At 43.9% G+C, this 26,435-nt stretch overlaps 1 protein-coding gene across 1 annotated transcript in view; it reads right to left on the reverse strand.

The window, feature by feature from the left end:
* LOC309601916 (PI-PLC X domain-containing protein 3-like) overlaps positions 1 to 26,435 on the reverse strand; it is a gene marked incomplete at both ends in the record, with an annotated part of 139,120 nt that overhangs the window by 11,637 nt on the left and 101,048 nt on the right. The window contains 3 exon segments of the mRNA XM_082335177.1: positions 18,703 to 19,200; positions 19,202 to 19,403; positions 21,029 to 21,119. Of these exon segments, the coding sequence (XP_082191303.1) occupies positions 18,703 to 19,200; positions 19,202 to 19,403; positions 21,029 to 21,119 (791 nt within the window).

The raw sequence follows: 26,435 nt of genomic DNA on the forward strand, positions 1-26,435 counted from the left end.
ATGAAAAGCAGCACGTGGAAATGGTCTGGATTAAAAGAAAAATCAGCCATTTTTGCTCTCCCTCTGTCCCAAATGACCCCAGTTCATTGAAGAGATTTGATTTACAACAGGACCTCACAAATTGTTGAATTGGCACAACAAGGAACAAATGAACTGAAGCACAGAGATTTACATGAGCCTGGCATGGACAGGCTGGGAAGGAACTCCTTAAATTCACTTCTTTATCCTTCAGATCCTCCCTAGGCAGCAGTAGCGTGGTCATAAAATTGGCACTACTGAGGCCAGACTGACTAGAACCAGAACATTTGGGCAATGCTGGGTGAAATTTTATTATTCATAGTCTCAAAGGCACACAGGTGGGAATTCCTTTTCCTGATCCTGAATGGACATGTTGCACTGCCCACGAGCTGTCTACCTACAAGAACTGCAAGAACTACCTACATTAACATCTAACAGCCCTGAATTTATTCTTCTGAAATGCTTATCTATAATTCAGTCATCTCCAATTGCTTTATACAGTTTGGAAATGCATCTAATCAGATGGCACAGACAACTGTGCTGGGGCCAGATGAATTTTTTAATGTAATTGATCATAGCACTGTACTCTGCAGAGTCACCAGGGGCCAGATGTCTTCCCTCTCCCGATAGGAGAGGGAAGGAGGCAGAAAGGAGCTTGAAAGCAGCCTTTCCTGCCCTCCCTTCAAAGAACATTTGAGCTGAATTTATTGAACCTACACCTCTATCCTTGTACAAAAATGCAATGGGATATTTAATAGCAGCAAATGGTGGTTCTGGAGGTGATTAATGTTCAACATCCTATATTTTTTTCCCTGATTCTGTGTTTTTAGCCCTTGCACCTAGAGCATTAACTAATAGCATTAGGAACGCAGACAGCTGGGAAAGGACTCAGTGAACCCTGTATTATAAAAAAATCTTACTCATGAGGCAACTCTAGTATTTTGGCTACTCTCTTGGTCAATGTAGTGGGGAACTGAAATGTGAAATGCCAGAGCTAAAAGCTTGAACTGCTACTACACAAAGTGAGGCATTTAGCTTTTATGTCATGACTAAAGAAGGCTTTGTAACACGTAGTTACGCTAGTATGGACAAATACATGATAGTCCATGGATTAACAGGAAAACTACTGCCTGCCATGAGGATGCCTGTGTTCAAAGCCTGGCTTTTTTCAGTGATCCGGCAGATCAAGTTAGACAAGCTCTTCAACTGCTCTTCTAATCAGTTATCTCTTGGGAGATCATGTGGGGGGAGAAACATCTCCCACTTTCATAACAGTGGTGCAAAGTCTTAAGCTATGAAAACAGAGGGGACAGAGAGATCCGAGTGCTGTTCAGACGTCATTCCTTTCAATCTTTTGTGGCCCAGAGATAAGCCTGAACACCCACGTACACAGGTGCCTGCACGTGGCATAGTTTACCTGCTTGAGACAGTCAGTCCTGGTCCCAGTTCCAAATAGAAATCTGACTGTTCAAGAAATGCCAAGAAAGTCACAAAAATGGCAATAAGCGTGGACTATGGAAATAGGAACTGGAACTTATTCCACTGCCTGTGAAACAGAGAAAACCTCTGCTTTACATAAGAAAACATCTGTCACCAATCAAGGGAATAGCAACAGGTTTGTTGTTTTTTTTTCCCCCCTCATCTTCTAGTTCTTTAAAAAAGAGTTATGATTTATTTATACACTCATTATATTTGATTCACTGTATTAAAACCATTCAAATCAGGTGTTTAGAGTTGACTGGAGAGTGGAAACTGCTTTGTCACAGATGTATGTTGTAGCCAGTACTAGACTATTCACAGCCAAGGTTTCCTCCACCAGACTCGGCCAAGGGCTTCGTTTTCTCCAAGGGTTGCCACCATGTGTTGCCCGGGACCTTTCAAAGAGCTCTACTTTTGAGGAACTTGGTAGGGGACTCCAGGTATGGAGCTGCCCAACTACTCCCCAGTTCACAGTTTCACTTGCTGCTGGTGGCTCAGCCACTAGTTACAAAACTCACATTCTTGAGCATGTAAAATTTGGATGATGTAAGAAGGAAGAGAGAGATTAAAAGGCAATGAATTAAAAAAAAAAAAAGAAAAAAAAGAAGGCAAGAAAAAAAGAAAAAAGGTCGTGCATGGAGGAAATACTCTGAAATATGATGTGGAGAACAATGAAATAGGGTCTACCAGAGCAGAAAAGAGGAGGTGATTTTTACCAATGTTTAGCCCTGCCCAGAACCTTGGAACACAGATGAATTAGCAAAGCAATTTTTGGAACCCCCCCCCCCCCACTTTTGAGTAACTGGAAAAATGAGTAAAAAGGTACGTATCACTATCAGGGAAAGCAGAGCAGCTCGGTGGAAGGCAGAGTTTATTTAAGAAACTTCTGGCTGCCAGCACTATCACTCAGCTGTACGACCTGTAACAGAATTTCACACGTCGTTGCAGTTTCCCCTGAAACAGATACTACAATAAATCTAAATTACTTAATTAAGTAAGTAGGCAAAATATGGATTTTCTAATTTTTTTTTTTAGTCTAATAGGGTAGCCTGCAAAATTAATGTTTTCTTCTTCCTGCAGATGCTTCGAAATTAAACTAAATCTCACCTATATTTGAAACCTTTGCTACTGAATACAAAGCAAAGCATTTTCCATTTCCTTTCAGATAAACTGCTCTAAGTGGTTCTAATTTTTTTTGTTCCATCAAGTGGAGATATAAAGTCAGAGTCTGCAGTGGCAGAGAACAGACAACCAAAGTATTCAAAACTGCACGCAGATGTTTGCCATAGTAGAACCATAGAATGGTTTGGGTTGGAAGGGACCTTTAAAGGTCATCTAGTCCAACCCCCCCCTGCAATGAGCAGGGACAGCTTCAACTAGCTCAGGTTGCTCAAAGCCCTGTCCAACCTGACCTTGAATGTTCCCAGGGATGGGGCATCTACCACCTCTCTGGGCAACCCATTCCAGTGTTTCACCACCCTCATCGTAAAAAATTTCTTCCTTATATCTAGTCTGAATCTACCCTCTTTTAGTTCAAAACCATTACGCCTTGTCCTATGAAGCAATCCACCCAACAAAGTTTAAATGGAAAATTATAACAAAAATAATTGCCTTTGAAAAAAAAGGTAGAGGAAAATAGTCATTTTTCATCACTACTGCTATCTGGAGAGCAAGAATCATAGAATATCTCAAGTTGGAAGGGACCCATAAGGATCACTGAGTCCAACTCCCTGCTCCTCGCAGGACTACCTAAAACTAAACTATAAGAGTAAAGAGCGTCATCCAGACGCTCCTTGAACTCGGACAGGCTTGGTGCCGTGACCACTTCCCTGGGGAGCCTGTTCCAGTGACCGACCACCCTCTCAGTGAAGAACCTTTTCCTAAGGTCCAATCTGAACTTCCCCTGACACGGCTTCATTCCGTTTCCTCGTGTCCTATTGCTGGTCACCAGAGAGAGGACATCAGCACCTCCCCTTCCGCTGCCCCCCTTGAGGAAGTTGTATACTACAATGAGGTCACCCCTCAGCCTTCTCTTCTCCAAGCTGAGCAAACCAAGTCACCCTCCTCTGGACACACTCTAATAGTTTGATGGCCTTCTTATATTGAGGCACCCAAAACTGCACACAGTACTCGAGGTGGGGCCGCACCAGTGCAGTGTAGAGTGGGACAATCACCTCCCTCCACCAGCTAGCTATGCTGTGCTCGATGCACCCCAGGACACGGTTGGCCCTTTTGGCTGCCAGGGCACACTGTTGACTCATATTCAACTTGCCATAAACCCAAACCCCCAGATCTCTTTCCGCGGGGCTGCTCTCCAGCCTCTCGTCCCCCAATTTGTACGTATAACCAGGATTACCCCGTCCCAGGTGCAGAATTCGGCACTTCTCTTGTTAAATTTCATACGGTTGGTGATTGCCCAGCTCTCTAGTCTATCCAGATCTCTCTGTAAGGCCTCTCTACCCTCAAGGGAGTCCACAGCTCCTCCTAATTTAGTATCATTGGCAAACTTACTTAATGTACATTCGACTCCTGCGTCCAGATCATTTATAAAAACATTAAAGAGCACTGGCCCTAAAATTGAGCCCTGGGGAACCCCACTGGTGACTGGCCGCCAGCCTGATGTAACCCCATTTACTATAACTCTTTGAGCCCGACCCGTCAGCCAATTGTTCACCCAACGTATTATGGACTTGTCTAGCTGCGTGCTGGACATTTTGTCCAGAAGGATACTGTGAGAGACAGCATCAAAAGCTTTGCTAAAATCCAAAACCCCCACATCTACCGGCTTCCCTTGGTCAACTAGATGGGTGACCTTGTCATAAAAGGAAATTAAGTTGGTTAAGCGGGACTTTCCCCTCATGAACCCGTGCTGGCTATGACCAATGGCTGCGTTGTCTCTCAAGTGTTTTTCAATAACTCCCAGAATAATCTTCTCCATAATTTTACCAGGCACTGACGCGAGACTGACAGGCCTGTAATTACTAGGGTCTTCCTTCTTACCCTTCTTGAAAATTGGGACATTTGCCAGCTTCCAGTCAACTGGGACCTCTCCAAACTCCCAAGACCATTGAAAAATAATGGAAAGAGCTCCCGCAATGACATCAGCCAGCTCTTTCAGTACCCTGGGATGAATCCCATCGGGCCCCATAGACTTATGCGCATCCAGCTGGAGCAGCAAGTCTCGAACAAGTTTGGGTCAGCTGGGAGTTTACCATCCCCCCCAGTCATGGTCTTCCAACACAGGGCTCCGGGGGTCCCAGGGCCCATCATCAGTGTTAAAGACAGAGGCGAAGGCGGCATTAAACATCTCTGCTTTGTCTACGTTCCTATTTGTGAGGTGACTGACCTCATCAAGTAACGGACCAGTGTTATCTCTGATCCTCCTTTTGCTGTTAACATATTTTTAAAAAAGCCCTTTTTGTTGTCCTTCACAGCGCTGGCCAGCTTGAACTCTAATTGAGTTTTGGTCGCATGAATTTTCTCCCTACAGTGGCAAACAGCATCTCTGTAGTCCTCCTGCGTCACCTGTCCTTGCTTCCAACATCCATACACTTTACTTTTCCGCCTACGTTCTAGAAGAAGATCCCTGCTCAGCCAAGCCAGCCTTCTGCCTCGCTTGCTCGACTTCTGACATTTTTGATTTGCCTGCTCCTGTGCTCTTAAGAGATGGCTCTTAAAATTTACAATACTTTCTTAAATAGGGAAAATAAAAGTTTAAATAGACCACTTAAGAGGAGGGGGAACTTACCTGGGCTTTGGGAGGTCAGATTCAGACCTATATTTTAAACTGTGTGCAGAAGGGCTTCACATGAGCATCCCAGGGTCTCTAGAGGGCCCTAGCCACTTGAAAGGTCATGCATTTTTCCATATTGGCATAGAAGAAATATGAAAAATTTCTTTTTCAGCACCTCAATGCCTTTCTTCAAGCATTGCATGGGGTTGTTGTGACCCAAGTGCAGGACCCGGCACTTAGCCTTGTTGAACCTCATACAGTTGGCCTCAGCCCATTGATCCAGCCTGTCCAGGTCCCTCTGTAGGGCCTTCCTACCCTCCAGCAGATCAACACTTCCACCCAACTTGGTGTCTTTTGCAAACTTCCTGAGGGTGCACTCAATCCCCTCATCCAGATCATTGATAAAGATGTTGAACAGGACTGGCCCCAATACTGAGCCCTGGGGAACACCACTCTTGATGGGCCACCAACTGGATTTAACTCCATTCACCACAACTCTTTGGGCCTGGACATCCAGCCAGTTTTTTTACCCAGTGAACAGTACGCCCGTCCAAGCCGTGAGCAGCCAGCTTCTCCAGGAGAATGCTGTGGGAGACTGTGTCAAAGGCCTTACTAAAGTCCAGGTAGACAACATCCACAGCCTTTCCCTCATCCACTAAGCGGGTCACCTTGTCATAGAAGGAGATCAGGTTAGTCAAGCAGGACCTCCCTTTCATAAACCCATGCTGACTGGGCCTGATCCCCTGATTGTCCTGTGCGTGCCGTGTGATGGCACTCAAGATGATCTGCTCCATAATCTTCCCTAGCACCGAGGTCAGGCTGACAGGCCTCTAGGTCCCCGGGTCCTCCTTCAGGCCCTTCTTGTAGATGGGTGTCGTGTTTGCTAACCTCCAGTCAACTGGGCCCTCCCCGGTTAGCCAGGACTGCTGGTAAATGATGGAAAGAGGCTTGGTGAGCACTTCCGCCAGCGCCCTCAGCACCCTTGGGTGGATCCCATCCGGCCCCATAGACTTGTGTCTGTGTCTACGTGGTGTAGCAGGTCACTAACCATTTCCCCTTGGATTATGGGGGCTTCATTCTGCTCCTCGTCCCTGTCTTCCAGCTCAGTGGGGTGGGCTGGGTACCCCGAGAACAACTGGTCTGACTATTAAAGACTGAGGCAAAGGCGGCATGAAGTACCTCAGCCTTTTCCTCATCCTTTGTCACTATGTTTCTTCCCGCTTCCAATAAAGGATGGAGATTCTCCTTAGCCCTCCTTTTGTTGCTAATGTATTTACGGAAACATTTTTTTAGTGTCTTTTACAGCAGTAGCCAGATTAAGTACCAGCTGGACTTTGGTCCTTCTAATTTTCTCCCTGCATAGCCTCGCGACATCCTTGTAGTCCTCCTGAGTTGCCTGCCCCTTCTTCCAGAGGTCATAAGCTCTTTTTTTTTTTTTTCCTGAGTTCCAGCCAAAGCTCTCTGTTCAGCCAGGCCGGCCATCTTCCCTGCCAGCTCGTCTTTCGGCACATAGGGACGGCCTGCTCCTGCACCTGTAACATTTCCTTCTTGAAGAATGTCCAGGCTTCCTGGACTCCTTTGCCCTTCAGGACTGCCTCCCAAGGGACTCTGTCAACCAGTCTCCTAAAAAGGCCAAAGTCTGTCCTCCAGAAGTCCAAGGTAGCAGTTCTGCTGACCCCCCTCCTTACTTCTCCAAGAATTGAGAACTCTCTCATTTCATGATTGCTGTGCCCAAGACGGCCTCCAACCATCACATCACCCACCAGGCTTTCTCTGTTCACAAGCAACAGGTCCAGCGGGGCCCCTTCCCTAGTTGGCTCCCTCACCAGCTGTGTCAGGAAGTTATCTCCCACACACTCCAGGAACCTCCTGGACTGTTTCCTCTCCACTGTACTGTATTTCCAGCAGGCATCTGGTAAGTTGAAGTCCCCCACGAGAACAAGGGCTAGCGATCGTGAGACTTCTCCCAGCTGCTTATAGAATATTTCATCTGCCTCTTCATCCTGGTTGGGTGGTCTATAACAGACTCCCACCATGATATATCTGCCTTGTTGGCCTTCCCCCTGATTCTTACCCATAAACACTCGACCCTTTCATCACCATCGTTAAGCTCTAGACAGTCAAAACACTCCCTAACATACAGGGCTACCCCACCGCCTCTCCTTCCTTGCTTATCCCTTCTGAAGAGCTTATAGCCATCCATTGCAGCACTCCAGTTGTTCGAGTCATCCCACCATGTTTCCGTGACTGCAACTATGTCATAGTTTTCCAGCTGCACAATGGCTTCCAACTCCTCCTGTTTGTTGCCCGTGCTGCATGCATTGGCGTAGATGCACTTCAGTTGGGCTATCGATCCTGCCACCTTTTTTGGGGGAGAGGCCCTAATTCCTATGTGACTGTTCTCAGGTGCTTCCGTGGTTTCTAATGCATCGACAACCCTTGCGTCTTTGCTGCCGCGTGGATCTCCATCCCCTACCCCCACTGACATGGCTAAGGTGCTGCGTGCATTAGTACAGGGGCATTTCAAATGTGCTCCAGTGTACTCAGCACATCATGGAGCAGACCTTGCCAGTACACCGTCCCTCAAACATTGGTGTGCAGCCCCCAGGCTTACCTCTAGCGAGCCTGGTTTTACCCCTTTCCCCCTTCAAATCTAGTTTAAAGCTCTTTCAGTGAGCCCTGCTAACTCTTGTGCAAAGATCCTTTTCCCCCTTTGAGACAGGTGTACCTCATCTCTTGCCAGCAGGCCTGGTGTTGTGTAGACCAATCCATGATCAAAAAAACCAAAATTCTGCCAGTGACACCAGGCATTGATCGGCTGGGTCTTCCTGTGTCTTCCCTCATCATTCCCTGCAACTGGCAGGATAGAAAAGAACACTACTTGTGCTCCTGATCCCTTAACCTGTCGTCCCAAGGTCCTGAAGTCTCTCTTGATTGCCCTTGGACTTCTTATTGCAACTTCATCGCTGCCTACATGAAAAATCAATAATGGATAATAATCCGAGGGCCATACCAGGGTAGGAAGTTTTCTTGTAACATCTCTAACCTAGGCCCCAGGGAGGCAGCAGGATGCTCCTAAATAGCATCCTGAGCATTGCTGTGAAGCATTTACCACGAGCAGCTTTCCCTGAGCTATTCCTCATTCCTTCCACTTGTTTTCCTCACAACCCAGTATTAACAAGCCCAAAGCGTTCATATGATAAACCCTGTATTATACCAATTATAATTATGCCAAAGGAGATATTATGGAATAGCTCTTTCACAGTGAGAGATTTTTTTTCTGGCTACAGCTGGGGGAGACATGCTCATCAGGCTATCTTCCTGCCAAGATGATCCCATGCCAGTAGGATTTGTCCCCTAACACAGACTTCCCTGACTTCTCAATAACCAGTGGGGCTATGAACAAATACATGCCTGCTTCCCCATCCCCAGGCGGTGGCTCGAGACCAGACTGCTCCCAGGACTCCCGCAAACAGCCTAGCAGGGTGAGGAATGCTGTGCTGTGCTGTCTTTCCATCTCCAGCGACAAAGCAAGTTGCATGGATAAGACCATGCGCAGATGCCTTTGAAAAAGGCAGGGTAGCAGCTGTGACATTCTCCCATAGAAGGGGGTCTGGGAGGAATCTGCTAACTAATGATCTCTGTTCCTCTTTCAAAAGCTGACAGAGCTCATCTTAAGAGCAGTCAGCTTTCTCATTCCTGCTTTTCCAGCTGTAAGACTGATGGAAAACTTCACTGCTCTGATGGCAGGGAGCCCTCTCACTTCCAGCCTAAATTTATTTAGTCAGCGTATAACTGTTGCTCTTGTGAGAACACTGGCCTTTAGCCTAAACTGTTCTTTTCCCTCCCTGGTATTTATTCCCCTGTGATATTTATAGACAGTAATCACACAGCCTCTCAGGCTTCATTGTGCTAGGATAAACAAGACAAGCTCTCTCGATGTCTTCAGCGATTCATTCCCTGATTATTCTAGTAGTCCCTCTGCATCTGTTCCAATTTTAATCTACTCCCAGAACACGGATGATCAGAATTGCACAGGATATCCAAAGAGATATCCTACCTGCACCTCGGGCAGCGATATCACCACCTTTCTGCACATGCTGGAAATGTCTTGGTGTGTATCAAGATGATACCGCTCTTCTTCCCAGATCCTTTCTACTGAGGGCTCAGCTTTAGCCAGCCATGGGTGATACTCCAGTATCTTCCCCAGCTGGTGAGATCCCACCTTACCAGAGCACGTTCCCATCGTTATGACCTTGCATTTTGTACCACTGAATTCCAGCTCATTTCTAAATACTGCAGGTATCCAGTTCTTGCTGTATGTTACCCCTCAGCCTTCCTCTATTATGATGATAGCCTTTTACTTTGTGTTATCAGCAAACTCCATTAACAGTCTCCTACAGCTGAATCCAAGGTCCTTCATGGAAATATTAAAGATCACAAGACTCTCTGAGGAATGCTACCATTACCTTCTCTTCAGTCTGGTACTTCCAATCAGTCTCAACTCCATTTCCAGTTCCCAAATTCCATTTCGGTTGATAACATCCTACTTAACACTTTGCCAACTGCATTACTGAAATCCCAATGAGACCAATTTTCCTGTAAAATTTCCATAAAAATAACTAAAAAACCAAATTAACATAGTTTGACACCATCCACCTTTGGCAAAACCTCAATGTTTATCCTACTTTTCTATTAACCTCTGTAGCTTTAATTATCACTTCTTTCCAGTTAAGCTCTTCAGTCTTGCCCTCTCCTGAAAGCTTCTGGGGGCTCAGACCATTGCCCTGCCATTTTTACATAAGGGTGTTTTTATAGGTCTGCTTTAATATGTGCAATGCTCATACTAGTCCTTTAGCAATTCTGCTATGGAGATTACACAGATCACTCTGCTTGAATGTTGTATTGGGTTTGCATGGCAAGGTTTTGGTAGTGGGGGAGGGGTACTACAGGGGTGGCTTCTGTGAGAAGCTGCTAGAAGCTTCCCCTATGTCCGATAGAGCCAATGCCAGCCAGCTCCAAGACGGACCCACCGCTGGCCAAGGCTGAGCCAATCAGTGACAGTAGTAGCACCTCTGTGATAACATATTTAAGAAGGGGAAAAAAACCCTGCACAACAGCAATTGCAGCCGGAGAGAAGAGAGAGGAGTGAGAATATGTGAGAGGAACAACTCTGCAGACGCCAAGGTCAATGAAGAAGGAGGGGGAGGAGGTGCTCCAGGTGCTGGAGCAGAGATTCCCCTGCAGCCCGTGGTGAAGACCATGGTGAGGCAGGCTGTCCCCCTGCAGCCCATGGAGGTTAACAGTGGAGCAGATATCCACTCTGCAGGCCATGGAGGACCCCACGCCAGAGCAGGTGGATGCCCAAAGGAAGCTGTGACCTCATGGGAAGCCCGTGCTGGAGCAGGCTCCTGGCAGGACCTGTGGAGAGAGGAGCCCACGCTGGAGCAGGTTTTCTGGCAGGACTTGTGACCCCGTAGGGGACCCATGCTGGAGCAGTCTGTTCCTGAAGGACTGCACCCCATGGAAGGGACCCACGCTAGAGCAGTTCACGAAGGACTGTCTCCCGTGGGAGGGACCCCACACTGGAGCAGGGGAAGAGTGTGAGGAGTCCTCCCCCTGAGGAGGAAGAAGCAGCAGAGACAACGTGTGATGAACTGACCGCAACCCCCATTCCCTGTCCCCCTGCGCCGCTGAGGGAGGAGGTAGAGAACTCAGGAGTAAAGTTAAGCCCGGGAAGAAGGGAGGGGTGGGGGGAAGGTATTTTTAATATTTGCTTTTATTTCTCATTATCCTGCTCTGATTTGATTGGTAATAAATTAAACTAATTTCCCCAAGTTGAGTCTGTTTTGCCCGTGATGGTAATTGCTGAGTGATCTCTCCCTGTCTTTATTTCAACCCATAATCCTTTCGTTATATTTTCTCTCCCCTGTCCAGCTGAGGAGGGGGAGTGATAGAGCGGCTTTGGTGGGCACCTGGCATCCAGCCAGGGTCAACCCACCACAAATGTATTCACTTCTTAGAGCTTTTATAAACATCTACCCCAGTGATATCTGGAGTCGTAAAGAAGGCTCCAAGAGGAATCCTGACAATTCAAACACTGTATTTAAAACTAACTTTCAAGCTCCACACTGAATAAAGTAGCAGAACTTAATATGAAGATAACCAGGATTAATACAGTTATTTCAACCAACTCACAATGGCCTATCATTAAGGCAACATAAGATCTAGATGATGCAATCAATGGCAACATAACGTGACTGACAGCCATCTTCACTAGACTCTTCCACATTGCATAGTCTCAAATTACTGACTCTAGACTATATCTACCATCATGCTGTCTGCCTCGATTTCAAATAATTTTAAATTTTGAAGAGGGCAGTTGGGCCATTTCTCTTTCGGCCAAAATAATATGGTTGAACTTTCTTAGAGAAAAATTAAAAATGGGTTCTGATTTATTTTTTCCTGAAAAAAAGTAAAGGTCCTGGAAGTGTGCCACAGTGTATTACTTAGACGATAGTCTCTCCCTGAAGAACTCTGTCCTCCTACAGTGTTTATTACCATGCACACCAGGTGAATTATTATTGTTAATAATACTGCTACTTTGCTTGGCCAGTAGTATTCAACCTATGGCTAATGGATAAGACTGTAATTTTCAATAATCATAAGCAAAGTTAAAATGGAGATTAGGAATGAGAGAAAAAGTATGATATTGTCTGCAGACTGTCACTTGATCAACAATTATATCTAGGGGCAAGTAAAGGCTGGGTACTTCAGTGCTAGACACCATTGTGGTATTAAATAGATCCAGCCCGAAACCAAGAACTGCTGTTCTGTGAGAAACTCCAGCATTTCAAAATGTGATTTTGTTTCAAATTAGAAAGCAAATACAAAATGTTGGCCTTTCCCATCAAATAAAGTTCAAAACCTGAATACAAAGATGAAGAGCTGTGAATACAGAAACCTGAAGACAAGATGGAATTAATAGAAGTACAAAGTTGAAATGTTTTGACATCAACTATTTTGCTAAAGTAGACTTCTCCCTGGAGAAAAACACTAAAAGATGCATTCCTGAAAAAAGAGTAGACTTTAAGATATCTGCAGTTTTCAATAAAAAGCTGCACCAATGGGAAAAAGAACAAATGGTTTTGTAATCGCTGGGTTGAAAAAATCTACATAAACATGCACTTGCTGACACATCCAACAAAACTAACAACTGTAGACCAAAATCTTAAAAGAGGAAATAAAATATTAACCAATATACCAGTGATGTGATCTCAAATTAGCTTAAAAAACAAAAACGACCAAGATTTTTCAAATTCAAATGATGATTTGGAGAGCTCTTACTGGTTCTGATCAGCACTAAAAATAGCCAGACATTGTGAGAAGTCTCATGTTTCCAGTAACACTGGTAACTTCTGAATTGATCTCATATTTTATTTAATGAGAACGCCACACTGATGAACTAGGGTTGCTATACCACAAATGAAGCAAACCACATCACAGAGCATCAGGGAAAAGGTAGACTAAAAACTGCATTATATAGCCTGTTAAAATATAGCAAGGGATTGCAGAGGACACATCAACAATAAACTAAAATCCTTCTGGAGTGAAGCCAGGATAGATATTTGGTTGAAAGATGCTGTAACAAAGAGGTCATTCCCTCCTCCTTCAGTGTGACACCGGGTCATGCTGGACCACTCTGCTCCATCAGCACAAGGAAATGCAGACCTGTCACATCAGCCACACACTGAGCACGAAAGTCCCTGCAGTGGCTCATGCTCCTCTTGTGAGACACAGACCAAACAGTGCATTTACCATAGAGCTGCTGCTGTCCCTTTCCTCCTACAGACTTCTCACGCCAGATGCTGATGGTGGTCGGCCTCAGCTGAGCAGCTGCCTCGCATCAAGTGTCAATGACTGGCTACAGAGACCTTGCACCCCTCCACCCAGCGCTGACTTGGGTGGAGATCTGCTAGACAGGAAAAGACTATGAGACACCCCCATTCTCGAAAACAAAACACCAAACCAACACCCACCCCAAAGCTAAGCCACCGATAATGCTGGTGGTCACAGAGCTGGTGATCACCATGCCAGCTTCCTTTCTGGACTAAATCCCACAGGCTACTAATATGTATGTAGATATATACTTTTCCCTAACAACATTATTAAAAAAACCTGTGCTCTTGTATTTTGCAACATTTTAATACTATTCCAGTTTCATGACCAAAGCCATCAGATACAACCACCCAGCACTTCCCAAGGGAACACTATACTAAAATCCTTGTGCAGACAGATGCTCTGATGATGAAAGCCACTAAAACACCTGCCAGCAAAATCAGCCTGAACATACACAGCCCATTCGGGATTTTACTGTGCAGGTCTGTTGACGTGGCAGCTAGATGCTTCAAATGAAACCAAGGTCTCCCTGTGTTGCTCTGTGTGCAAACACAGAGATTGCCTCTTGCGTGGAAAGACTAGAAGAGTAATTAGGATAGTTTGAGGAAGAATAGAAATACTAAGGATTTGGCTGGATTGCCCAGCATACTTTTGAAGTTCCTGGTAATATACCAGAATGATAGTTTGTGCCTTGGGGAGGGGGCCACAATTGCCTCCGAAGTCAAATGCAGTGAGGGACAAGCATGCTGGTACCATACACGTTAGTGAGGGACCAAGTCTACAATTGCCTTGTGGCAGTTAAAGAGCTCACACACCACCTGTGCTGCTATGGGCTCGCTGAGTCCTAAACCCAAACCAGCTCATTGGAGCTTGCTGCTCTCCAATGTAGAGAGACATCAAGGCTACAAGCAGGAAGGATGCCCACACAATTAGCAAAATACAGTTACCATTTCTGCTGTTATTTTTCTTTTTCACATAGAATAATTTAAAACTGGCATCAGTCAGTACCAAGTGTGGATCAAAAACATAATCAAATCCCACTCTTCCAGCAACGCAGAAACTCTCAAAATTTCAGCTGGCTGAGACACAGCTTGGAGAAGGAGCACACCCTCTGTAACTGACTCAAAAATCTCACTTCTTGCAACTTCAGAGATTATTTTTTATATAATATCCACCTATTTGCAAGCTAAATATGACCCTGCTTAGTTTATGACTGCACCCAGAGATGGCTTTTCTCCAGACAGCTTCTGTGGCCTACTTACCACCCCTTTTGTTAATAGTGTGGATGCTTTGCCTACACTTCAAAGGTTCTCATGTGCAGGATTTTTTTTTTTTTTTTGCTTTGGTTGCTAAGGGGGAAGCTTTAGTATGGTGGGCGAGAATTTAGTCACATATGAGCTACAGGAAACGTTATCCTTAGAGATTAATTTGGAAATCGAGTGACAATAGGCTAGGTACGTGTTTATTTTCTATTTCTCAAAAGCTTTAAAAGTACCACAGGATTTTTGTGTCCAATAAAGGAGTTCTGTTCTTCTTCTATATTATTCAACCTCAGAGACAACAAAGATAGTATCATGCTTGTCTCCAGTGTCAGAGTTAAAATTAGTAATTTCACTGCAAATCAGAAAACAAACTAGATTAATATGAACAGCTCTACACTCATCGAAAGGTTGTTTCACAACCACCTTTCAGATGTACTAAAGGCAGCTGCCTCACTGTGAAGTTAATTCAATAAGCAGAGGGAATGTAATTCATTTGGTATGTACTGTTTAATAATCAAAGATTATTTCTTGGCATCTAAACTGTGTGTGACAGAATGTTAAGCCTGAAAACATATTGTTAGTCCTCAAAGTTTTTCATCAAATCCAAGAAACATAACGTACACACATGCAAGTGATTCTCCTAATTCAAATAATGAAGATGAAAGCTGTGGTGTAAAGTTTTGTAACATTGAGCTGTGGTCCTAGGAAGAGCTTACAAGAAATGGCTTTTCCCCCTTGTATTTGTGCAGGTTAGGAAGCTTGATGACTTTATAGTTTCTTCCTTCAAATTATTGTCCCACAGAGTATCACCTGTGATGACAGCAGTAAAGCCTGTGAGCAAGCATTATCAGTGAAAAACAGTCCTGGTATATCTTCTATTGAATTCAATCTTAGGAGCATGAAACTGTTTCTTTTATCTAGGTTACCATGGGCCTCCCATCTTTCACATCTGTGCTAACATCACTTCTTCTTCTGAAAAGGGATGATCAGCATCACCTTAGGAGACTGCTCTACTGCAGTTTGAACGTGTGGACCTCTGCCACAAGAAGAAGCTGCACTGAAGAGCTATTAAACCAAGTATCTTGTGTTGGCTATGGAGGAATATTTTATCGTGCTCTTTCACAGCACGAGCTACAGAGAAACAGAAAGAAGCATGGATTGCTGCACGGTGTCTGCTTGCAGTTTTCCTGGTCTGACTGATGCTGCAACTGAGAGAAACCACGTTCTCCCTCTCAGTTGGCCGTTGCTATTCAAATCGTAAATAATATCCTGAGCAACAAACAACTTCAGAGATCAAAATCTGATACATCTTATTGGATCTGAAAGGATCCAAACTTTGCTCTATTTTCAGAATTAAGTCAATATGTCAATTGCCACTGTACAGATGGGGGGAAAAAAGAGATGACTAAGGGTTTTATTTGAAAATACCAAAAAGAAGGAACATTTCTTAAATGTAATATTTCGGGGGGGGGGGGCGACGGGGCAACGGGGGACACCACACCAGAATTATTTGAAAAATTCAACCTTATTCCACATTTGCATTCAGATCTTCCAAAATTCAATGTGGGGGAAAAACCCCACCCAAATATGGTTATAAAACTGCTGCCAAAAGCAACGTACTGCATTCTTAATGCAAAGCTCTTCACCAGCATTTATTAATAAGCAGAAAATAGTATAAAATCTATAAATCTATGCAGCAACTGCCAACAAATACACATATCTACCTGGACACAATAATGGAATTTGATCTGTGTATTTATTCTGAAAAGGACAGAATAATGTTTTTACAAATAATCATGAGATGGTTCAAAGTACCAAACACAGCACAGCTGGAACATATGCCCCAACTCCTTTAGTATGGATTCCATACTTTTAAGTTGCTGACATATTAATGCAGCGAGATTGAAGAGAATTCTGTAAATTCTACTAATTGTGTTGCATCCTTTAATTGCTCATCTATTTATTTTTTTAACAGGATCAGCATCACATGAGGAGCAGTTCTGAGTATACTTGATGTTTACTTTCAGAGCAGTTAACTCAATATATGAGCTCAGTTTCTGTGTAGATTAACACATATTCCAAGCCTGTGTCTTCCTGCAGTGTATTTTTGTAATAAGTAGTAGGATTTAAAAATGAGATGCCACACTTGGACGACTAAATACCAGCTTTGGAGATAATTTTAAGGGTCCATTTCTTTTGCAATAGTTAAAAGTTATGCAAAGAAGGAAAAAAGTATTCATGGAGCAGACATGATTACACGCTTGTGGCTCATGTGAAAATCTCAGTTGCAATTTGGAAAAAAAAAACATTGCCAGGTATTCCGGCCCAATTATTTACTGACATTTCAAGTTAGTTATAATCTCAATATTTGCTGTAGACAAAGGCATCCTAAGAGTTCAAAGACTTGTCACTCAGAGCTCAGCCAAACATATCTAGAATCCATTTGAACTTTTTATTTTTCCAAACAAACAGCTTCAAGGAAGCACATTATGAGCCAGAGAAGAAGAAAACGTTTTTTCACTGGCTATTTTACTGATGCAGCAAGTTTTAAGAAGAACCTGGTAGTTTCTTGATTGTGCTACTTCATGTTCTAAAGAACACTCAGAAAGATGTTTACCAGGGAAAACAAATACCTGAACAACAAGGTGAGTGTTTAACAGTAAAATCCATCAACAAAGTAGTATTTCAGTACAGAGAAGTGTTCTTCAGACTCATCAGAAAGGGAGATCCCCAGTCCAATGGAGCCTATAAAAACATATGTGGAGGATATACAAACAGCTGCAAGTACAGTCACACAAGCACTTCTGAATCATATTCAGCTTCTTATAAAACCTTCTGTATCAGTGTTTTACCATTTCAGGTAAAGTTTTTCCCCGTTTTTTCTAGTTAACAGTCACTTGGGAAAGCTGTCATAAAAATGGCTCAACCTTTCTCAAAAATGAGGCATGTTTTCTTTGCAGGGTGTAGTGTCACAGGCACTGTGTCATTCATCCCATAGATGCAACCCTTCTTTTTTTTTTAAGGGGCAAAAAAAGCAAGCTCTTGTGTCTTGGCATTAAATCCCAGGTTTCTTACCAAGTTGTCAAGAACATAGTCACACATATATGCCTTTAAGCTGAAAATTGGCCATGATTTATCAAAGTCAGAATGGTATAAATGATGCATGTCTTGCACAGATGGCATTTTTTGTCATGTAACAACTAATGGCCTGTCAACACAGTATTCCACGTACACAACCTCTACAATGGTCTGCAGTCTCTTCCCTCAAGAAATTCTGTAAGATAAATGAAGGACTGTTAGGAGGCAAATTCACTCTAATGGTGTCCTGACATCTTTGATATAGTGTGTGATGGTGTGCAGAGAGAGAAGCCATGCATCTTTAAGGTGTATAAAGGTAATTAAGGATTCAAATTCTGCAGTGTCAGGCTTTGTTAATGAGCCAAAATGAAAAAAATCGTTTACCCATGTTGTGGTTTAACCCAGCAGGCAGCTAAACACCACACAGTTGCTCGCTCACTCCCCCCCAAGTGGGATGAGGGAGAGAATCGGAAAAAAGGTAAAACTCATGGGTTGAGATAAAACCAATTTAATAGGACAGAAAAGGAAGGGAAAATAATAATAATAATAATGATAAAAGAATATACAAAACAAGTGATGCACAATGCAATTGCTCACCACCTGCTGACCAATGCCCAGCCAGTTCCCGAGCAGTGGCTGTGCCCCCCTGGCCAACTCCCCCAGTTTATATACTGAGCATGATGTCATATGGTATGGAATAGCCTTTTGGCCAGTTTGGGTCTGCTGTCCTATCTATGCTCCCTCTCAGCTTCTTGTGCACCTCCAGCCTGACAGGACAACCAGGACAACCCAATACCTGAAGCCTGGTGCATAAATAAAAACTTAAATGATCTAGATCATTCAGATGATAGATTTGTCCACATGCAGTAAGGAAATCTGAGGAAAGATGTTCAGCGCTCATGGTAAGAAACCACATTTAAAAAACAAAACAAATGGAAAAACCTGCATTCAGAAAAAGAAAAAAAAAAAAACAAAAAACACCAAACAAACAAAAGCCAAACAAGCCAATCCCATAAGATCTCATTAGGCTTTAGTGCCAGATTTTCTTTCAAGATACAAAAGCTTCTCCTTCGATGTGTTTAAATATTTTAGGATTATGCCCAAGTTCTGACTCTAACCCACAGTAGCATGGAAGAAACACATCTGCTGGAGTTTCTTTAAAAGGAATTAGAAAAGCAGCGTTACCAACACACATTCAGCACAGTCAGCATATCTTACCCACCAAAAACTTACCTTTCTGTGATCGTTTCTCTGAGACCACTAGCAACCCCTTTCACCACTGTACTAGCCTTTGGCATCAGCACTGCCTGAGATATAAAAAAGGAGCCCTTCTTTCTTCTTTCGGTGATTGATGCCTGGAGGAATTGAATCAGTTTTTCTGGATCTGTTGTGTTTGCCCAGGGAGCTGGCATCATCTGACCTGGCCAAAGAAATGGTACCTCGAGAGCCACTGGACTGTGATAGAACACCAGCACTTGATGTTCCTTTTCCCACAAGTACTGGAGACTTACTTCATGGGCAAATATAGCAGGACACATTTTGTTTCCGTACATGTCTTTGAGCATTTGGACAAGCTTTTCATGATGGTATTTCTGCATCCCATAGAAGTGATTGAAGTCCAAGAAGACCACTTCTTTTGGGTGGTCAGCGAGAAATGCATTGATCTCTTCCAGACCCTCCTTGACTTTGGCACTGAATAAACCATGAGCAAAGTAGAGTTCGTTGTCTGGGCTTGGTGGAAATTCTAAGATCAAAATACCGTATACCTGCTCCCAGCTGGCTGGCGAAGTTCATGGTCTGTGTAGCCAACCACTTCCTCATCAGCTTTTTAGCCACAGTCCCAAAAACAGACACAAAATTCTGGACTGTCTCTGGCTGTTCAGGCCCAACTGGAGAGGCTTCATCGATGTAGAAGCTAAACGAGTCATGAGACCCTAAAAACACAAAAAAGGAAAATGATCAATATTGTATTCATATATTAAAAGTCATTAATGATTCTTTCTTAACAAACATAATGTTCTGACCTATACCAACACTCGCCAACAGACTCCTCCCCTGTCCTTTTTCTCAATACACTACATTTGTCTGACAGCATTTACCCCACCAGCACCTTGCAGGAACTTGAAGGAAAGGCAGTGCCTGTTTCACTGCTTGTCTGGGCACTCCCTCAACTCTTTTAGCTCTTACTTATGCCTTTAAGCTCACTGAAGTCAGCGGGCTCTGAATGTCAAAACAAGCCTGGTATAACTCCAGCAAAGTCAGTCACACAATAAATCCCTAGAGCCAGCAAGAAGAGGAGAGTCTGGCCCTGCACACTGAATCATGCACCATCCAGTTTGCAGAACCAAAGAATAAAACAAACCATCCAAACAACACCCCCCCCCATCTTCATAGCCAGCTAAAATATGAGTTGAAAAATGCCAAGGACATGTAACCTTTCTGACCTTTTCTTTATTTCAAGTCTCATCTGGTCATCTACAAGGTTACTAAATGCTGTTTTCCTTCTTAAATATACCTCTAAAATTCTTTGCTTTCCTTTGCTACATAAGTACAACAGATATAGAGCCAAGGATAGCATTGCATGCCACTGATAAAATACAGAAACTGTACTGCATGCTCTTGACAAGAACAGGACATATTACTTAATATGCCTATGTACAGAAATTATAATTTTCCACAACATAACATAGTTGCATACAAATATCTAAGACATTTTGCTATGTAAAATTCTCTTTGTTTCAAGGTACGTCCATTTAAAAAAAAAAAAAAAAACACAAAAAAAACCCCCAACAACTTATTTTGCTCAGCATTTAGACGTTTACATGAAAGCAGCTGATAAAGCTTAGGACATCTGCAAACACATGATAATTCTTCTGTAAGAGACTTTGTCTTGCTTTATGGAGAGATGAGCTGACCCTAGGACATGCCCTTGTCTACCATTAGCCTTCTGAATACCTGGTGGTAAAATCTGGCAGTTTATACAGAAATACCGGCCGGCTCCAGGCAGAGCCACGCTCCCACTGTCCCAGACGGAGGGGATGCTTCCGGTCAGACTCACCACAGCAAACAGGTCTGCTCCTCAGCCTATGTCACACCGCTTGAAAAACTCCTTCGAGGACAGCAGGACTTGTATCTCTGAAATGGACTGTAACACTAGGCCCTCAGAGATCCAACTCCTAGCATCAAAATGAGTTCAGAGCACAAGTCATGCCTTCTGCTACTGATGCTTTTGTAGGTGCTTTTCAAAATTACTTTCCAAAGCACGCATGCTGTGGCAAATAAGTATCACATTAAAGAAATCCCGCTAGTCAGTCATTTCTGATGGCGACGCTATTTTAACTGGAAAAAAAACCTATAAACTGAAGTGACAGCTATAAAATTTTCTTCTTTAACAATAAATAGAGTCACAACAAATCATCTTAAACTCTGGCTTGGATTTGGCTTTGTTTAAGCTAAATGTCTTAAAATTTTGTACACCCCTGCTTTTCACAGTTGTTTCTTTGAACTGCATTTTATTTTAAACATTAGATAAACCTTCCATTTTGATGAAGCTTTCTACTGCTAAGCGTTGAAGTAATAGCATATTCCTCGCAGAGCTTGATTAGATCATGGAGTAACTGGTTACACGTTGATATCCCAGGGGCCCAGATCTGCATACAGAATTTTAATGGTAAAGCAAATGATTAGAGCAGTGATTTGTGTTTCAACAACATTACAGGGAAAATCAATGATACACATTAAATGTTCTGCTCAGTGTAACCTGTACTAATCTAGAAATCAAAGTAAATCCAGTCTTGTTTAAAACAAGGCATAGCTATTGATATTACCAAGGGATGGATCTTGCAAACCCTCACTTTGTCCACTGAAGTCCCTTTTATTTCAGTAGGATTTAATGTCAGAATAAATGTGTGTGTGTATACATATACACACACACACACACGATTAACTGATTGCAGCAGTGGGCTCAAAATGGTATTAAGATTAAACCATTTGTCTTTTATTGTCTGGTCTACAACTGCTGGCAACTTGAAGTTGCAGAAGAGGCAGCTAAACTTGACCACTGTGGCCAATATGCAACACAGTCCCAACCACTACTAAGAAATACTGAAGTCAAGAGAGGCAGCACAGTTCTCACAGCAGAAAATTAAGGTGAACAAGTTGGCAGCAGGTAGCTTTTAGCTACTGATAATGTAAAACACAGAGAAGAAAGTGCAGGAAGGGGGGAAAACATCACAGAAGCAACTGAACATTACAAGCAGGATAGTTCAGAAAAATATTTTTTCTTAATTAAGGTCTTTGTGCACATATTTGAGCGTAAAAATGGGGATTCCTACGTGGAAGGTACAGAGAAGAGAGCACAGTGCACTGAGAACCTCCACGTTTTGTAACCTGAACAAGGAGGACCCATTAAATACTACAAAAAGAAAATAAGACTTAACTTGGTTGACACTGAACGGAGCAGATGTGAGCTATTCAGAAGTATGCAGATTCCTCCTGACTGAAAAATACAGCAAATGTTTTGTCTTTCTACATGTATAAGTAATTTGAACAGCTTGTTTAAATATGTATTTTCGTCATGCATTCATCTATATTCCTTTTGCTTTCCTCTTGTCCTGTTGTCCTAACCAGCTTACTCATATGTCCTGGTTTCAGCTAGGATAGAGTTGATTTTCTTCCTAGTAGCTGGTATAGTGCTGTGTTTTGGATTTAGGATGAGAACAATGATGTTGATAACACACTGATGTTTTAGTTGTTGCTAAGTAGGGCTTACACTAGGCAAGGACTTTTCAGCTTCCCATGCTCTGCCAGGTGCACAAGAAGCTGGGAGGGGGCACAGACAGGACAGCTGACCCAGACTGGCCAAAGGGCTATTCCATACCATATGACGTCATGCTCAGCATATAAACTGGGGGAATTGGCTGGGGGGGCAGCGATCGCTGCTCGGGGACTGGCTGGGCATCGGTCGGCGGGTGGTGAGCAATTGCACAATGTATCACTTGCTTTGTATATTATTACTGTATTATTATTACTACTACTCCTACTCCTCTTACTACTATTCTATTTTATCTTACTTCAATTATTAAACTGTTCTTATCGCAACCCACGAGTTTTCTGACTTTCACCCTTCCAATTTTCTCTCCCATCCCACTGGGATGGGGGGAGTGAGTGAGTGGCTGTGTGGTGCTTAGTTGCTGGCTGGAGTTCAACCACGACAGTCCTTTTTGGCGCCCAACGTGGGGCTCGAAGGGTTTGAGATAATAACAGATTAACCAGAGTGTATTAAGGAATTTGTATCTGTTAACAGTTGCTGGTCACAATATTGATTCCTCCATTCTCGGTATTAGTCTACTTGATCTGTACCATGCTCTTGTTTTTGCAGTATGTGTTAAAGATTGGCGTTGGGTTTTGTAGTTTGCTGTGCTCTGCAGTGATTAGTGATGTTTTGCCTGGGAGATTTGTTATTAAAACACTGACCTTGAGCACTATCTGGTATTTGGGTTCTGTAGTGAAGCCATTACTGTACTTCAGGTACCACCTCATGGAGACAATTAGCAATTATACCTCTTCCTCTGAGAGGATTTTTATGGAGGAAATACAGAATGGCACCTTCGCTGCTTTCTTCTATGATGTTTCCTCCTTCATTACAACAACTTTATCTTGAACATCCTTGGGTAGTTAAGATATATCCATTGGTAGTTCTTGAGAATATTGTTTTGGTTTTGTCTAAGGTTAATAAGCATTTTAAGAATATCATCCAGAGATCTCTTCCAAGGCTGGATAGTTATGAGTGGCAGGGTGTGTGGGATGTGTATGGGCAGGTACCTAGGACAACGGGCACCTCCAGTGTTTTGGAACTTCACCCCTGAACAAGTGCAGAACCCTGAAAAACTAGTACAGTATTTGGAAAAAGTATGCTGTCACCCTGACAACTCCAGAGAGACACAAATCACTGCAATGTGCTGGGGCCTGGCCCATGCCTACCGAGCCCTATTCAACACTATTCAGAACCCTCAAGGGGAAGAGAAGGTCTCTGGATCTGATGACAAAACGACAGGCGCTGTGGCTGCGCCAGCCCCTGTGACAGGTGCTGTAGCTACACCAGCCCCCGCGACAGGCTCTGCAGCTACGCCAGAGAACAAACCCATGCCAGTATCAGTTGCCCCTATACACAAGAAAAAATACATGAGAAAATCAGCTCATTTAGTAAGGGCTGATGATGAACCAGGGCCATCACAAGAACAGGAGGAGGAAGAGGCAGAACCCACAAATGAGATGGTAACCACACGATCCCTGTCCCTGAGTGAGCTGCGAGATATGCGAAAAGATTTCAGTCATCGTCCAGGCGAGCACATTGTCACCTGGCTGCATCGATGCTAGGATAACGAGGCCAGTAGCCTGGAATTAGAGGGCAGGGAAGCCAAGCAGCTGGGATCCCTTTCTAGGGAAGGGGGCATTGACAAAGCAATTGGAAAAGGGGCACAAGCCCTCAGCCTCTGGAGGCGACTCCTGTCAGGCATGAAGGAAAGGTATCCCTTCAAGGAAGATGTTATATGTCACCCAGGCGAGTGGACCACCATGGAGAGAGGTATCCAGTACCTGAGGGAATTAGCTGTGCTGGAGGTGATTTATAATGACCTGGACAATGAGCAGTTACCCAAAGATCCAGATGAAGTCCAATGAACACGACCCATGTGGCAGAAGATTGTACGGAGCACACCATCATCGTATGCAAACTAATTGGCAATAATGACCTGGAAAGATGAAGAGGGACCAACAGTGGATGAATTGGCCGGCCAACACCGACAATACGAAGAAAGTCTCTCTTCCTCCCTATGGGCCCATGTCTCGGCTGCGGAGAAACTGCCTGACATGCTAGCTGAGAAATTATCCTGGGAGTTCCAGCAATTCAAAAAGGACATGTCCTACTCCTCACCTGTATGGACCAGTATCTCAGCCATTAGGAGTAAGCATCCCTCTGCTCAAGAGAGAAGTGTCGTGGTTTAACCCCAGCCAGCAACTAAGCACCACACAGCCACTCACTCACTGCCCCCCCACCGGTGGGATGGGGGAGAGAATTGGAAGGGTGAAAGTGAGAAAATTCGTGGGTTGAGATAAGAACAGTTTAATAACTGAAGTAAAATAGAATAGTAGTAATAGTAGTAGTAGTAGTAGTAGTAATAATAATAATAATACACAAAGCAAGTGATACATTGTGCAATTGCTCACCACCCGCCAACCAATGCCCAGCACATCCCCAAGCAACCATTGCTGCCCCCCGGTCAACTCCCCCAATTTATATACCGAGCATGACGTCATATGGTATGGAATAGCCCTTTGGCCACTTTGGGTCAGCTGTCCTGGCTGTGCCCCCTCCCAGCTTCTTGTGCACCGGGCAGAGCATGGGAAGCTGAAAAGTCCTTGCCTAGTGTAAGCACTGCTTAGCAACAACTTAGCAACAACTTAGCACTACTTAGCACTACTTAGCAACAACTAAAACATCAGTGTGTTTTCAACATTGTTCTCATCCTAAATCCAAAACACAGCCCCATACCGGCTACCAAGAAGAAAATTAACTCTATCCCAGCTGAAACCAGGACAGTATCCACCACTTATTCCATACTATCTATGTCATGCCCAGGTCCTACACTTTCCAATACATTCCAGTTAATCACCACCACCTTTCCTGTATTTTGATATATACACATAGATATCATTCCCTTAGTCTATGGGCCATCCCTCTAAAATGTTCATTGAGTTCATTTAGTCCATGACTTTGGGCTTCATCTGTCATAACAGTCCTTCAGGGCAGGAGAGATGGTGTGTGGTGTTGGATTGTTGCATGCTGAAGCCAGTTGTGGTTCTATCACCACTGCACTTTGCTTGGTTTCCTCAAAGTTCATTCTTCATTAATTTGGGTGATTCTTACTGTATACTGTTGATATGGCATATAGTAATCACAGAAGTGATGACATCCGGTATTATATAGCAACTAACATTACACAGTTCAGTTCATTGGCTATTTTCACCCAAAATCAAATCCCCTTGAGGTACACATCGGGCTTCCCCATCCTTCTGCATCACCCACCAAGTGCACCCAGGTCCTTGAGCAAAAGCAATTCCACGAATGGATTTAGCTTTGCCTGAGGCAGGAGCAACCCAGACTGTCTTCCCCATCATATTTTTTATGTGCACTACAGGGACTTTATCCCCTTCTACAGTACGTAAAAGTCTTGACTAGGCAGGGCCAGCTCGATTGGCAGATCCCCTAGTGTTGACTAACCAGGTGGCCTTTGCTAAATGTGTATCCCAATGTTTGAATGTCCCACCACCCACTGCTTTTAGTGTAGTCTTTAACAGTCCATTGTATCGTTCGATTTTCCCGGAGGTTGGTGCATGATAGGGGACGTGATATACCCACTCAATGCCATGCTCTTTGGCCCAGGTGTCTATGAGGCTGTTTCGGAAATGAGTCCCGTTGTCTGACTCAATTCGTTCTGGGGTGCCATGTCGCCATAGGACTTGCTTTTCAAGGCCCAGGATAGTGTTCCGGGCGGTGGCATGGGGCACGGGATATGTTTCCGGCCATCCGGTGGTTGCTTCCACCATTGTAAGCACATGGCGCTTGCCTTGGCGGGTTTGTGGGAGTGTGATCTAGTCAATCTGCCAGGCCTCCCCATCTTTATATTTCAGCCATCGTCCTCCATACCAGAGAGGCTTGAACCGCTTGGCTTGCTTGATTGCAGCGCATGTTTCGCATTCATGGATAACCTGTGCAATAGTGTCCATGGTCAAGTCCACCCCTCGATCACGAGCACATCTATAGGTTGCATCTCTTCCTTGATGGCCTGAGGTGTCATGGGCCCACCAAGCTAGAAATAATTCACCCTTCTGTTGCCAGTCCAGGTCCACCTGAGCCACTTCAATCTTAGCAGCCTGATCCACCTGCTGGTTGTTTTGATGTTCTT

The sequence above is a fragment of the Platalea leucorodia genome (genome assembly GCF_965183815.1).
Source record: "Platalea leucorodia genome assembly, chromosome: W".
Classification (NCBI taxonomy): Eukaryota; Metazoa; Chordata; class Aves; order Pelecaniformes; family Threskiornithidae; genus Platalea; species Platalea leucorodia.